Here is a 13,384-nt window from a genome sequence, read left to right on the forward strand (position 1 = left end):
TCCTCATAGTGCTGTGAAAAAAGTTCTCATCTTATTTTAAAAATTTAAACAGTTTCTGAAAGGAAAAACATTTCTGTACATTTTATAGGTGCATTTTGCTTCTTGTGATGTGAAGCCTAATCTCCATAATGATTTTTAAATATACCCCTATCTTGTGAAAACACTGGGATTTCCCATGCTATTTATAGACCCTTCACTTCCGGTGACCAGTACTGCACTGCAAGTCTGCTAACCCCACATGCCATTTTGAGGATTGTGAGCTGACATATGTAGAATCATGCTGATATATAGTCCTCTGCAGGTTAAAGTTAAGGTAAAGTCCAGAGAAGCCATTGAATATTGTGAAATTAGCATAGAAGCCTATGGAAAGTGGAATTAGTGGTTTTTAGCCTTTACATTGACTATTTCCGTCTTTCTGTCCTTAGAATTGTCACGGAGGTCTGTAATTGGGTTGCGTGAAAATTGAAAAACAAAACAAAACACTACGTCATATTCGATTTTGAAATAACGAACACGTGGCTTTCATTTTGATTGTGCGAATGCTGAACATTCAGAATATATATCGTTTTTTGTCCTATTTTAGGGTACAGAATTTTAATAGAATATTAAACCATTTAAAAGTTATTTCACTGGTAATGATCAAGGTCCATATTTTTGCAAAAAATGGCTGCCACTCGGAAATGACACATATTTTGAAAGTTTTGTCAACACAGAATCCTCAAAACTATTCAAAATCGGGCACTGAAACAGTGCGCGTTTATAAATTACTATAAATATTGCTACAGTTTGCAGTAAAGTTTCGGTCCAGGTTGGATAAATATCAAGGAATAAACTTTTAATTAGTTCTTAAGAAAAATCAGTGTAAAATTTTTTAATCGTATTTTGTGAGCAAAAAATAGCAGAGAACTTAAAAGTTTTTGTGAAGTCTTTCAACGGTTTTAAAGGTCAACTAAAGTTCAAATTGATAAAATATGTATACTTAAAGTACTTCAATTTGGAATCCTTTCTGACCTTGGTAGTATTTTTTTTTTTATCAAAACTTGTTCTACAGCAGTGGCGTATCCGGGATTAGCGGTCCGAGGGTTGGTGTCCCATGTTTTTTTTTTATTTTTATTTTTAATTCTGTTCAAAAATTAGACGGAAAAGATCGAATAATAGATTGAAACCACCCCTTTTCTTTGACCTTTTTTTCAAAATTTATAATGCATTCCAGCACAACAGTCCCTTACGGTGAAGAGAAGACCATAAAAATGGCTTCAATCTTGTTAAGCTTGTATATTGACCAATGTTGATAGTTATACACAAATACTTATGTAATTGAGCGTTTTGAAAGCTAAACAAATAGCCCCAAATAGTAACGGTAAGTGACAAAAGGCAGTACTAGTTGTATACGGTAAGTGACAAAAGGCAGTACTAGTTGTATACGGTAAGTGACAAAAGGCAGTACTAGTTGTATACGGTAAGTGACAAAAGGCAGTACTAGTTGTATACGGTAAGTGACAAAAGGCAGTACTAGTTGTATACGGTAAGTGACAAAAGGCAGTACTAGTTGTATACGGTAAGTGACAAAAGGCAGTACTAGTTGTATACGGACCACATTCACTTCAGCGAACTGACAAAGACAATATTCAATTACTTGACCAATCTTCAAAACACTCAACCTTCAGTGACAAAAACAACTTTTAATGACAAGCAACATTCAGTGACAAAAACAACATACAATAATAAAGTAAACCTTCACTTACAAAAACTATATTCATTGACAAAGTCAACCTTCAGTGACAAAAAAAAACAACATTCAATGAAAAATTCAACATCCAGAGACTAAGTCAGAATTAAACAACAAACCCAACCTTCAGTGACAAAACAACATTCAATGTAAAAGTCAACCATCAGTGACAAAGACAGCATTCAACGACAAGGTCAACCTCCTGAGACAAAGGCAAAATTCATTTGTTAACACGAACAAGGTATAAGAAAAGAAACCAAAAAAACGAAAAGTTGCTACAGGTTCCTTAAAACTGAGAGCATGGCTTATGTGCACTGACATCGTATTATTGTTCTCTGCTTTTCTACGGAATAAAGCTATCTCATTTTAAACAGGAATTAACGCTTAGTATCATTAAAGATGAGTGACGGATTTCACAACATGTGAGGTGCTCTCTATGACAGTCGCCGAATTGACGATTGTTCTATGACAACACACTGTAAATATGGAATCATGCATAATGTGGTACATGGTTGGAAAGCCTACATATTTTTTTGATATTGTGTTTAAAATGCTTTAGTAAACAGAAATTCATATTTGGTTTTTCATATAACCCGTGCTCATAGGAGATAAAAATTATATAGAATGTACTGTAGATTTCAAATTTAAGGGAGATAACTCTGTAAATGGCGCTCAAATACAATAGAATCTACTGGATTTTCAATGTTGATTATCCCCCTAGAGCAGACAGATTTGAATGAATAATTACACATTTCATAATTTACACCCATAAAACAACTTAATTACAAAAATAAAAATATGTAGCCTTTTTGGGGGTGTATCATATTTTTCAGATTGTGCATGATTCTTACAAAGACAGCTACTTAAAACATGCACAAACATCAATCCTAAGTTATACATACGTATTCAACCTCCCGCTATCGGAAGAAAAAATACGTATTGAATCGATATTGCATTCATACAAGATTTTACCAATTACACAAATGACTAGCAAAATGCGTGGATGGAACAAAAATACACGCCTTTTATGCACTGCATTTTCATTTTTCAAGATAAAGTACTTTTTTATGAAGAAGCTTAGGATTAGCTACCTGTAACTATTTTTGTAGCATAGTGATGACATATGTTTATCGATTGAAACGGTATAACAATAATAGCATATTTCAAAAGTACATCATGTTTTTCAAAAAAAAAAAATAGGTCAATAATAATAGCCAAACTAGAGGCCCTAGATGGTCTGAATTGCTCGCCTGGAACTCATTTCTTAATCGTATGAATATTTAATATTCCTTTCCTCTACCGTCTATGTACTGGATTCCTTAACTCCGCAAGAATCCATACAAACAACGCTACATAGCTTGATCTGTAAAATGTACCACAAAACCTCTGTCTTTCAAAATTTTAATTTCTATACTCACAGGGTCTCTAGTCCTTCCGGGACACTTGTTACTCCCTTAATAGTATTGGATCAATGTGGATCTAATAAAATTCGAAAGAACATCTGGAAACCCACAATTCAAGATTATTATCAGAATACAATAGCATTAAAACCTATTATTTTTCAACTCTGCATACTTTTATTCCCCATACCCAGTTAAAATCTCGACTCTAAGACATTATACATCGTTGCTACTCCCCCTCCTCCCCAAAAAAGACGGTACACCAAGATACAAATATGTGGTTCTTGGTACAGATTTCTAATACAGTCTGTATTTAGTAAAAAAAATAATTTCAAATCATCTTCCAAATATATAGATGAAGACGTTTTCAAAATGCTGGATTTTTTTATCAACAACATATTTTTGCAGTGTGGTGGACAGGTTTTCAACAGAAGGTCGGCATTCCAATGGGAACAAATTGTACTCCTCTACTTGCAGACCTATTCATTCACTCTTATGAGGCTGACTTTATAACTGGTCTGATCCAAAGGAAAGAACATCTTTTAGCTAGATACTTTAATCTCAGTTTCCACTACATAAATGACGTGTTATCGTTAAACAATCCTAGCTTCGAGGATTTTACACATCGCATCTACCCCTAAAAAACTTGAAGGATACTACCGACACTGTGAAGTCAGATTCGTTTCAGAGATTTTGTACATCACATCTACCACAAAGAACTTGAGATAAAGGATACTACAGACACTGTGAAGTCAGCCTCATATCTTCGATCTACACTTAGAGTTCGTTGGTAAAAGAAAACTATTAACCAAACTATACGACAAACACGATGATTTTTCATTCCGTATTATCAACATTCCTTTCATTGGTGGCAACATCCTTTCAGCACCTGAGTATTCAGTTGTCATATCACGACTCCTACGTTATGTCAGAGATTGTCGTAACTACGCAGATTTTTTGTATTGTGCTAGACTTCTTACAATTAGGTTTCTAGAACAGGGTTATGTTGCTACCAGATTGAAGTGATCACTACAGAAGTTTTATGGGCGTCATCATGAATTCGTGGATCTTTACGGTGAATCCATCTGCATCATGAAAACTAATTTGTTCAATGTGTCAAAGTTTGCCTTTCCTCTTTCGTCTGCCCTGGACTTGAGTTTTTATGAGCAACTCGGCGAGTGTTACTTGAAAAGCAGAGGATGCTTACCCTACCGGTGCACCTGGTCCATGCTCCCAGTTTTTAGTGGAGTCCGAGTTGCTCATTTACTTTTGTTACTTAATATGTATTATTTTGGTTACTTTTTTACTTTGTTGTGTTTGTTTTCCATGTCTGGTCTTTGTCCCTGCATTGATTACATTTTTTTTTTATTTCTGCTAGAATCTTGGTTCCCATGATTACCCTTTCTCTACCTGCCATACAGTTCTTAAAAGAGAAAAAAACTGCAAAAATGACTATCAATGACTATTATTGACTATCATTGACCTTACTTTACTCTACATAACATTTACTGAAATAAAGACCCCAATTTTCCACATTTTAACGGCAATAGTCCAAAGAATGAATCGTTCTACACTTAACACTAAATAAAGCCTTTAGTTGGCCCTTTCTTAACTTTAAGGGTCACTTCATCTGTTATTTTTTTATCTGTTATGCTCCTCAGAGTCTTGGCTAAAAATTCTATTTCCACCTTTCAAATGCAAAAATTCTAACGAGGAGTCGTCCTACAAATGGATAATTTGGTAGGTATGAAGGGTGATTTCATGAACTAAAAAGTTCTTAATGGTTTTTCAAGAGGGTCTTAATGCTTTTCTGTCTACCCTATACAGTTTTTTTAGATGTAGTGGCTTCACCCAAACAGAATCGACCGCCATGTTCTTTTTCAAGGATCAAAAATCCAAATGCATTTTTTCTGAATATTCATTAAAATCCGCGCTTAGTTCAGTTGTTTCCGAAAAGATAATTGATAAATGGTTAAAAGACTACGACGGGTGCCACGTGATGGTAATAAATCACATGGTCCATTGGGGCAGGTGAGCCAATATATATAAAAACAAACAGACTGAAATTATTTGACAAATTCATTTCAAATAAATAACAATGATATTTTGATTAGGGTAAACCATTAAATTTGTGCACAAACACAAAATTGATAATTTCTAAATAGTATGTAAATGTTTGCCATCGTGCTCATTCTTCCGATTTATCCGCCACCTATATTCACCTGACGGAAGCATCACAAGGCGACACATTTTTTTCATTATAAATCAATGATTCAGTCCTATTTCCTTGTTTATATGATTAATCAAATGGCACGGTGCCATTTTCCACTTTTGAATATAAGCATTAACTTATTTTATATAAAAAAAACTGATAACAAAGAAAGCAATCGATCAACATCAAATGCTGTTAAAACATGGATAAGGTCAACTTTAAATTATGAGCATCAATCAAAAAGTAAAAATCGACAATCTTAATCAATATTTCATACATGTAGTACATTTATCCTCGGTGTTGCCTTGGGCATATACAACCATCCGTGATCCATTACGACTGTCTTCGGACATGATAAAGGGCATAGAGGACAAACATTCTTGAACTCTATAAGCATATATGCCATACCATACCTCTAGTTCAGTAAAAATACTTAAATAATATTTGTCGAGGATCCAGAAAGGATGGACCCAAGGATGGAAATCCCCTTTTGGAAAATTTGGTTGATTTCGTACAAAATAAGAGCAAAAAAACAAATAATAGTCTACAATACTTTACAAAACATGTGAATCTGCTTATATAAATATTCAGCGGTAAGTTAAGTGTGCAGAAATCGAAAGCCCTGTTGTTTAAAATTCTCTGTGTCAGCGGCACTGGTATCTCCTTTAATACCTTAACAAACGGCTGCAGCCACAAGTTAACCTAATCTAAAGAACAGATTTTATACATACTTATACATGTACGAACTATGTATATGTACAAGCAATGTAAATGCATGAAATGATTTTATTTTAACGTTTAAAGATAACTATTTTAAACGTTTTGAAATTGCACTATGTATATGTACAAGCAATGTAAATGCATGAAATTATTTTATTTAAAGGTTTAAGGAGGTAGACCTAGGGTAAGGGACATAACTCTTGAAATCAGTGATATGTTTGTATCATATTCAATTTCACCAAAGCCTTTCAAGCTTCCCTTTGAAACAGAATGAAATCAGTCCAAGTTACTTTGATGCTTGCAAGAGATAGATGTAAATGGTGAATACAAACGTTCCAATGATTTGTAAGAGTTATATCCCTTACCCAGGTCTACCTCCTTCAAGACAACTGATTTAAATGTTTTAAAATTGCATTACACATGTCATTATGCATTAACAAAGGGACTTCAGAGCAAGCCCCTAATTTCTAAATAAAAACAAATAAAATGAAAATAATTAGTAATACAAAAAAAAATGATGTACAGCACAGATCCCTGAATTAAATCATGAATAAATATTACAACAAAAAAGGAGCACAGCTCTTTATGAAAACATTACAAATTAAATATATAAAAAAGAGCACAGCTCTTCCGTCATAACAAGACGCAACATGTGTTAAAATTGTATTAATTCTATTTATATATGCCAGAACTGTGTCACTGGAGTTGTTTTTACTAATCCTTAAACTTAAAGAGTAACCTATAACACAAAATGCTATAAGTTTTTATGAAGCCAAACTACCGGTAATCTATGATAAAATTATTAACTTGTGAAATTGATAATTGCTTTTACATTTTAACACATAAGTCATATTTTCCCATAATTCTCATTAAGTTGAAAAATACCCTAGCAACCAAAGCGGGAGCAAGTATAAAACACAGAAGTCCGTCGGTGTCATCTTATTAATACAGCGTAAAACAGTTTTTAAAATCAAAACAAAACAAAGACATTATTTTGAACTATGCAATTGAAAAGTCTGGATGCGGCGGCTTCAATATGCCCTTGCTCGACTGACTGCCAGAATTTGGAGTATTTGGCCTGTCCTCCGAACCTCCGTTGTACTTTGTAAATTCAGGTTCATTATTAAAATTTTTGTAATATTTTCTCGTGAGTGGATAGTTGGTTTGTCTGTCCCATTGTTGTATAATTGGGAGGGGGTCCTTTAAGAACCGTTTCCATCTGTATTGACGGTATATATAAACTCCAATCAGTACACAAATAAGAACAAGTGAACCTAGCCCTATGCACAGTCCCACAATAAGAGCAGAATTGTCACTCGGCGTGGTGCCCAGTAAGTCTTCCTCTGTAAATAACAAACAAAAGATTATTTTCTAAAGGTTTCTTAATAGATGCAGTTTCAACGTTGTAGGATGGATTATTTAAGAATTTTTATTCAAATGAATTCAAATTGAATTTAAGTCTTGTTTTTAACTGAAAAGCACACTTATCGTATATGGGAAGGCAAGGAGAAGTACGTCATCTAAATTGATTTGCAATAAAATTAAAATTCAACCATGACTTTTTAAATAATTCCTTTTAGAAAAGAACAATAAAGATGGAAACACGTTAAGTTGAATGAACTTAAAATTTGAACTATATAAGTGAGAGGTCAGTGGAATCTAGTTCCATTTGGAGATCTGTCAAAACACGTTTGTGTCATAAAAGCAAGCACTTTGGGTCAAAGAAAATGGGGACAGCAGTGAGTACACTCATTTTCACCCCGGATTTTTTTTTTTTGGACAAACACTAAACACTAGCCAATTACTACATTGTAGTAAAATTGTGTACTACATAAAATCTGATTCTGACATTCTCTTAATTTTAAAATTGGATTCGCCAAGTAACCATTCAGTGTATATAACTATTACATTTTCGGTCATCATAAACACGGAACCACGAGTTCAAAGATAAATGAAATTATAATTTAATAAAAAATATACCGACGTACTTATGAAAGTATTACGATGAATTTTAACATGAAGCAAATAGAGATATCCAAGTACTTCATATGCTGATTTGAACTCACCATCCCAATTCAGGGATTTGAGTCCAGGAGGGAGCGAAGGTGGACTCAAAACCCTGACTTGGGAAGATGATTTGAACTGAACAATAAATTTACACATCTATTGCATTACACCCAGTCATAAACAGCTTATGATACAAATCCGCCAAAAATGCTCATATACGTACTTTACATCTATCATGCAAAAAACATCATTAATACATGTAAAAAAACGACTTTAGGCACCGATCATTTGATTTTTTGGGGCTGGGGTTTCCCAGTCGGGTTATGGGGATTTTAAAAAAAAAATGTAGACAAGATAGTTTTTGTACATTTTTATTTATGCAATGGATAGGGTTACACTAAAAATGTCACTTTGGGCAATAATGCATCCAAGTTAAGCGAAATTAATAAGTAATCGGATTTCTATATTTTTTCTGACTTAGTATCAAAGTATAGCCGTAACGGAATTCCAACCTCTTACATTGTAGGAGTAAAATGCATGCAATGTACAACTAAATGTAAAAATAGAACATACAGCTTAATGACATGATTTCCTTGTATGATATAATATTTGCATAAATATAGGTATGCAGCAGCATGTTATGGTTTTCTTATATGATGAAATAAAATTATTAGTCCCGATATAAAATCAGATGGTGTTGTTGTATCTTAAATGTATATGTATTACCTGTGCAATGTGATTCATCAGAATTGTCCTCACATTGGTTGTAAGAATCACACTCTAAGTCTTTAGCAATGCATCGCCCCTTTGAACATGCGTACTGACTACCAGAACATGGAGCTGAAAAAAATATTATGAAGTGAAGTCACTTTTTTAAACATTAAATGATATGCAAGTTTTTTTGTAAATAGTACTAATATAGCAAAGAAGCCGAGTGAAACATTTATAAGACAACATTGCAATCTGTCTAGTAAGACATGCATCTAAGAATACATGCTTCATATTGACATAATGGTGCCCAAAATTTGGTAATACAATAAATATCATCATCATTATCATCCATAGTATAAATCTAAAGTATGTCATAATAATCATTATAACATATACAATTCTAAATTATATTCAATACATATACATAAGTAATTTAATCCTAGTCTAGATAGTGCTTGTGATGGCAGACTCGAAGGCTCGAACAGCAAGTTTTTTAATGCATTTAAATACCTGACGAAAATGCAGTAAAAAGCAGGTCGAACCCTCTTCTGGAGACTGTGGTATCTGTTACAAATTCAAACGTCATGGAAGAGGAGGTTGAAGTGACGTTGGTTGGAGCCGTTGTGCCACAATATGGGTCTGTATTCAAACCAGTAGCTGATGTGGATGTCCCGTCGTAGAAATTGATATAGTCGGAGCATACCGAGTTTAACTTCTCCTCTATTTCGTATCGCCTACGTAAAAAATGAAACATCACGAGTTTCTTCCTAGCTCTAGCTCTTATGTTTCTAATTTTCTAACGTTCCCATAAAAAAAAGATAAGTGCTTGTGCATCAAATGCGAGAAAGCACCATAAAACGACCTTAAAATGTGATTATTCTTTCATAAGTTGTATGTTGACCTGTTTTCCCTTAGTCTCTGTTCAACTATTCCTTGAAAAAAAGATGATTGTCTGCGACAGAACTGTACCATTTTTCCATGCAAGAATGAAAAAGAAGATCCATGAAGAAATAACAAATGAGTTTGCGTTGAGCTATCCAGATCTTTTGTTATCATAGAAACTCGAATTCATATTTGCAGTGAAGCATAGCAAATGCTTTTTCAGTTCGAACAGCCGTGCCGGTTGAAAAAAAAAGTATAAATTCCATACTCTGACCCTTTTCAGAACAGCCTAAAAATTTGTTCCATGTGTATGATTTAATCCCTACTAATATACATACCTAAATACGGCGAGAACTTGGTATCCAATGGGAACATTTACAACATAGTAACAGCTTAAAGAGTTGGAATATTGTAATGATGTACTGGACTGTAGAGAGATGCCTGTTGTAATGGTACTGGAACTACTGTTGCATACAGATGGCAAGTATACTGAAATACATATATACGTAGTCACTCTCCAGAGAAAAACAAGAGGCCCCCAAGGAGCTTGAATCGCTCACCTGGTTAAATTTTGCCTTTCAAGAACAATAAATTCAACAAGAAGTTGTCCCACTATTTTGACTCAAGAAGACTTTGGAATGACTTATTATATGGATCATTTCAGCGATTGAAAGTTTCTTTCTATCTATCATAGTTTTCAAGATATTGGCTGAAAACTGTAAAAAAATGTCATTTTTTCCCTTTCAAGGGCAATAACTCTTACAAGTTGTCTGACAACATATATCCCTGAAGACTTTTGTAATCCAAAGATCATTTCAGCCATTGAAAGAATTAGGAATTTGGCTAAACCTAACGGTTTTGGAGATATATGTCTGACCCCTATGTTCTATTTTAGTAACGGCGGCCATGTTTTTTGACAGATCAAAAAATCCCCACATCAGTTCTATGCAGTATACCCAAGGAACATTCATAAAATCATACCAAGTTTGATTTCAATTGGTCAAGTAGTGTCAGAGAAGAAGATTTTAAAAAGAAATAACATTAAAAATAGCACAAAATGTTGAAAAAGGGCAGTAACTCAAACATGGCTTAACAAATTAAAATTAAAATTTGACCACAGATAGATTTCATCATGTTAAACACTTTTACTCAGTCAGAATTAAGCTAAACCTAACGGTTTTGGAGATATGTGGGAAAAACTACTGTCTGACTCCTGTTCTATTTTTAGTAACAGCGGCCATGTTTTTCGACAAATCAAAAATCCCCACATCAGTTCTATGCAGGATACCCCAAGAAACATTCATACCAAGTTTGGTTCTAATTGGTCAAGTAGTGTCAGAGGAGAAGAGTTTTGAAAAATTGTTAATGACGCTAAAAGGAAATTTCTGTATGGGTAGAAGGTTGATCAATTTTATGTTAGTTTTAGTTTGAGAAATGAGATGAAGGAAAGAGTAATCAAGGGAACCAAAAATCAAGAAATCAAAAGAATGTAATCCATGGTCAAAGACCTGACATGGAAAACAGACACACAACAAAGAACATAAAATAGCCAAAATAATGCTTTAGGACTTCACTAAAAACTGGGAGCATGGGCCTGGTTACTGGTAGGGTAAGCGTCCTCTGCTTTCCGAGAAACACCCACCGAGTTGCGTATAAAAAGCCAAGTCTATGGTACACGAAAGAGGAAAGGGAAACTATAACACATTTAGCGAACCAGTTTCAGGTGCAGATGGTTACAACGTAACGATCCACGAGTTCATGATGACGACCATAAAACTGTACGTGAGCATGCATGCAATAAGTGAGTCATTAGAAAAGTGCTTTGATTTCATTACGACATAGTCTGTTTATTGCTGTTAAGAAATATATGTCAATAGAACAAAGCCGGTCACTTTATGTACCTCGGATATGTATGTACACTCTACTTGCAACCGATGTCGAAAAACTAGTAGACTAGCTCACTCAGTGTATAAATTGGTTACTTTTAGTAACTTGGTGCCATTATAACTAGTAAGTTGCGGAAATTCCTTGTACTTCATCACAGGAGTAGCTCATTAAAATAATTTTTTGGTCGTTCCCTCCGCGGGACTCGAACTCGTACCGCTGTGATATCTATGGCAACAGCGCCTGCACTAAGTCCAGCGTCCTACACCACTCGGCCAGCTAGGCTATATAAAATAAAATTCAGACCCTTCTATAAGTTTACGTTATCTTCCCTGTATCAATTTGATCCGATGGTGTAGTGTAGCGACTAGAGTCGTCATTGAAATCGTCAGTACAGAAGTTTTATGGTCGCCATCATGAACTAGTGGGTCGTTACGGTGTATCCATCTGCGCCATGAAAATTGAAATGTTCAAAGTGTCATGGTTTTCCTTTTCTCTTTCGTCTACCCCGGACTTGGCATTTTATGAGCAACTAGGCGAGTGTTTCTAGAAAAGCAGAGGACGCTTACCCCACCGGTGCACCTGGTCCATGCTCCCAGTTTTTAGTGGAGTCCGAGTTGTTCGTTTGCTTTTGTTACTTTGTATGTATTATTTTAGTTACTTTGTGTTCTTTGTTGTGTGTGTCTCTTTTTCCATGTCTGGTCTTTGTCCCTGGATTACATTCTTTTGATTACCGCTGGAACCTTGGTTTCCTTGATTACTATAACTAGCTGCTAGATGATTATGAAGCAAGGTCATTTCAATCTTTTTTTTTTTAATTTGTTTGAGTATAGGGTTAAGTTGTTATTTTTGTGTGTGTAGAAATCACCCTCTGATTGGATATCGATGTAAGTATAAAACAATATTATACGAAAGCTATAATGCTACAGAAACGTTTCTTAAACAGAACTTATGATCCTAACTATTGAAAGCCGGAGTCACAAATTTATCACCTATGCCTGCTGATGACTATGATGGTGTTGTTCCATTTGCGTATGATGTTTAACAGGTTCAATATACATGCGTTACTTTTATGAATGGGATTCAAAAAATGGAATGATACGTGGTATTTTCCAGAAATGAAATATAAAAAATCTTAATCCTACCTGTGTCGATAGATACACTTAAAGAAATTAAAGATTGGACAACAAAGATGAAAAATATATAATTCATTTTGGTCCAAGTAACGGACCACTTTGTTTACAAATGGCGTCACGGCTGCTTGGCAATACTCCAGTGGCTTACCTGTTGGACAGGTGAGCATGCGAGTCAAGTCGCCCCCAAGACAAGTCGCCCACTTCATAAAGACAAATCGCCTCCTCGTTAATTGAACCGCAATTGCAATAGACAACTCCGGTCAAGTCGAACCTTCATCTTACTCGGACCAAGGCAATTGTTTACAAGCAGGATTTAGGAAACGCAAAAAATTTTCCAGGTTTTATCTTGGTTTTAAAGATTTAAAAGCACACCTCAACATGTGTTACAAGCATTCTTATTATCACCCACAATATATGATGAATACCATTGCCTAGCCTTTATAATATTTTCATCCATCTTTCTTCTATCCAGATGTTGGATTGTGAACAATAAACTGTGATACATTTTAATGAAATACAGCATTAAATAACCATCTACATTCAATGAATTATTTGATTAGGTACTTTTGACAGTATTTTTCATTGATTTCTATTACTTTTTTGGTTGTACAATTTAATGTTTCGTCTCAATCTGTTAACATGCACAATTTTCTTCTCGGAAGGGGGGCTAGGATTTAATGTTGAAAAAGAAATTTTTTTTCAC

The 13,384-nt window shown here is 34.5% G+C and overlaps 1 protein-coding gene across 1 annotated transcript; it reads right to left on the minus strand.

The window, feature by feature from the left end:
* Positions 1–5,195: 5,195 nt before the first annotated feature.
* On the minus strand, positions 5,196–12,827 carry LOC148617230 (uncharacterized). The gene is made up of 5 exons (XM_088584738.1): positions 12,691–12,827; positions 10,000–10,150; positions 9,290–9,513; positions 8,795–8,908; positions 5,196–7,404 (listed from the first exon to the last, which is right to left on the minus strand). Exons 1-5 carry the CDS (start codon positions 12,755–12,757, stop codon positions 7,061–7,063), a joined length of 900 nt encoding a protein of 299 aa, XP_088440864.1. The 5' UTR covers positions 12,758–12,827; the 3' UTR covers positions 5,196–7,060.
* Between the last annotated feature and the right edge of the window lie 557 nt (positions 12,828–13,384).

The sequence above is a fragment of the Perna viridis genome, chromosome 5, assembly GCF_037379345.1.
Source record: "Perna viridis isolate PV_CMFRI_1.1 ecotype Kerala chromosome 5, ASM3737934v1, whole genome shotgun sequence".
NCBI classification, from domain to species: domain Eukaryota; kingdom Metazoa; phylum Mollusca; class Bivalvia; order Mytilida; family Mytilidae; genus Perna; species Perna viridis.

Excerpts from the sequence above, each read along its gene's own strand:
- LOC148617230 (XM_088584738.1), bottom strand. The coding sequence starts at position 12,757 with ATGAATTATATATTTTTCATCTTTGTTGTCCAATCTTTAATTTCTTTA. Across the intron at positions 10,151-12,690 it reads AAGTGTATCTATCGACACAG|TATACTTGCCATCTGTATGC; the intron begins GTAGGATTAAGA and ends TATGTATTTCAG. Across the intron at positions 7,405-8,794 it reads TGATGAATCACATTGCACAG|AGGAAGACTTACTGGGCACC; the intron begins GTAATACATATA and ends TGTTATTTACAG.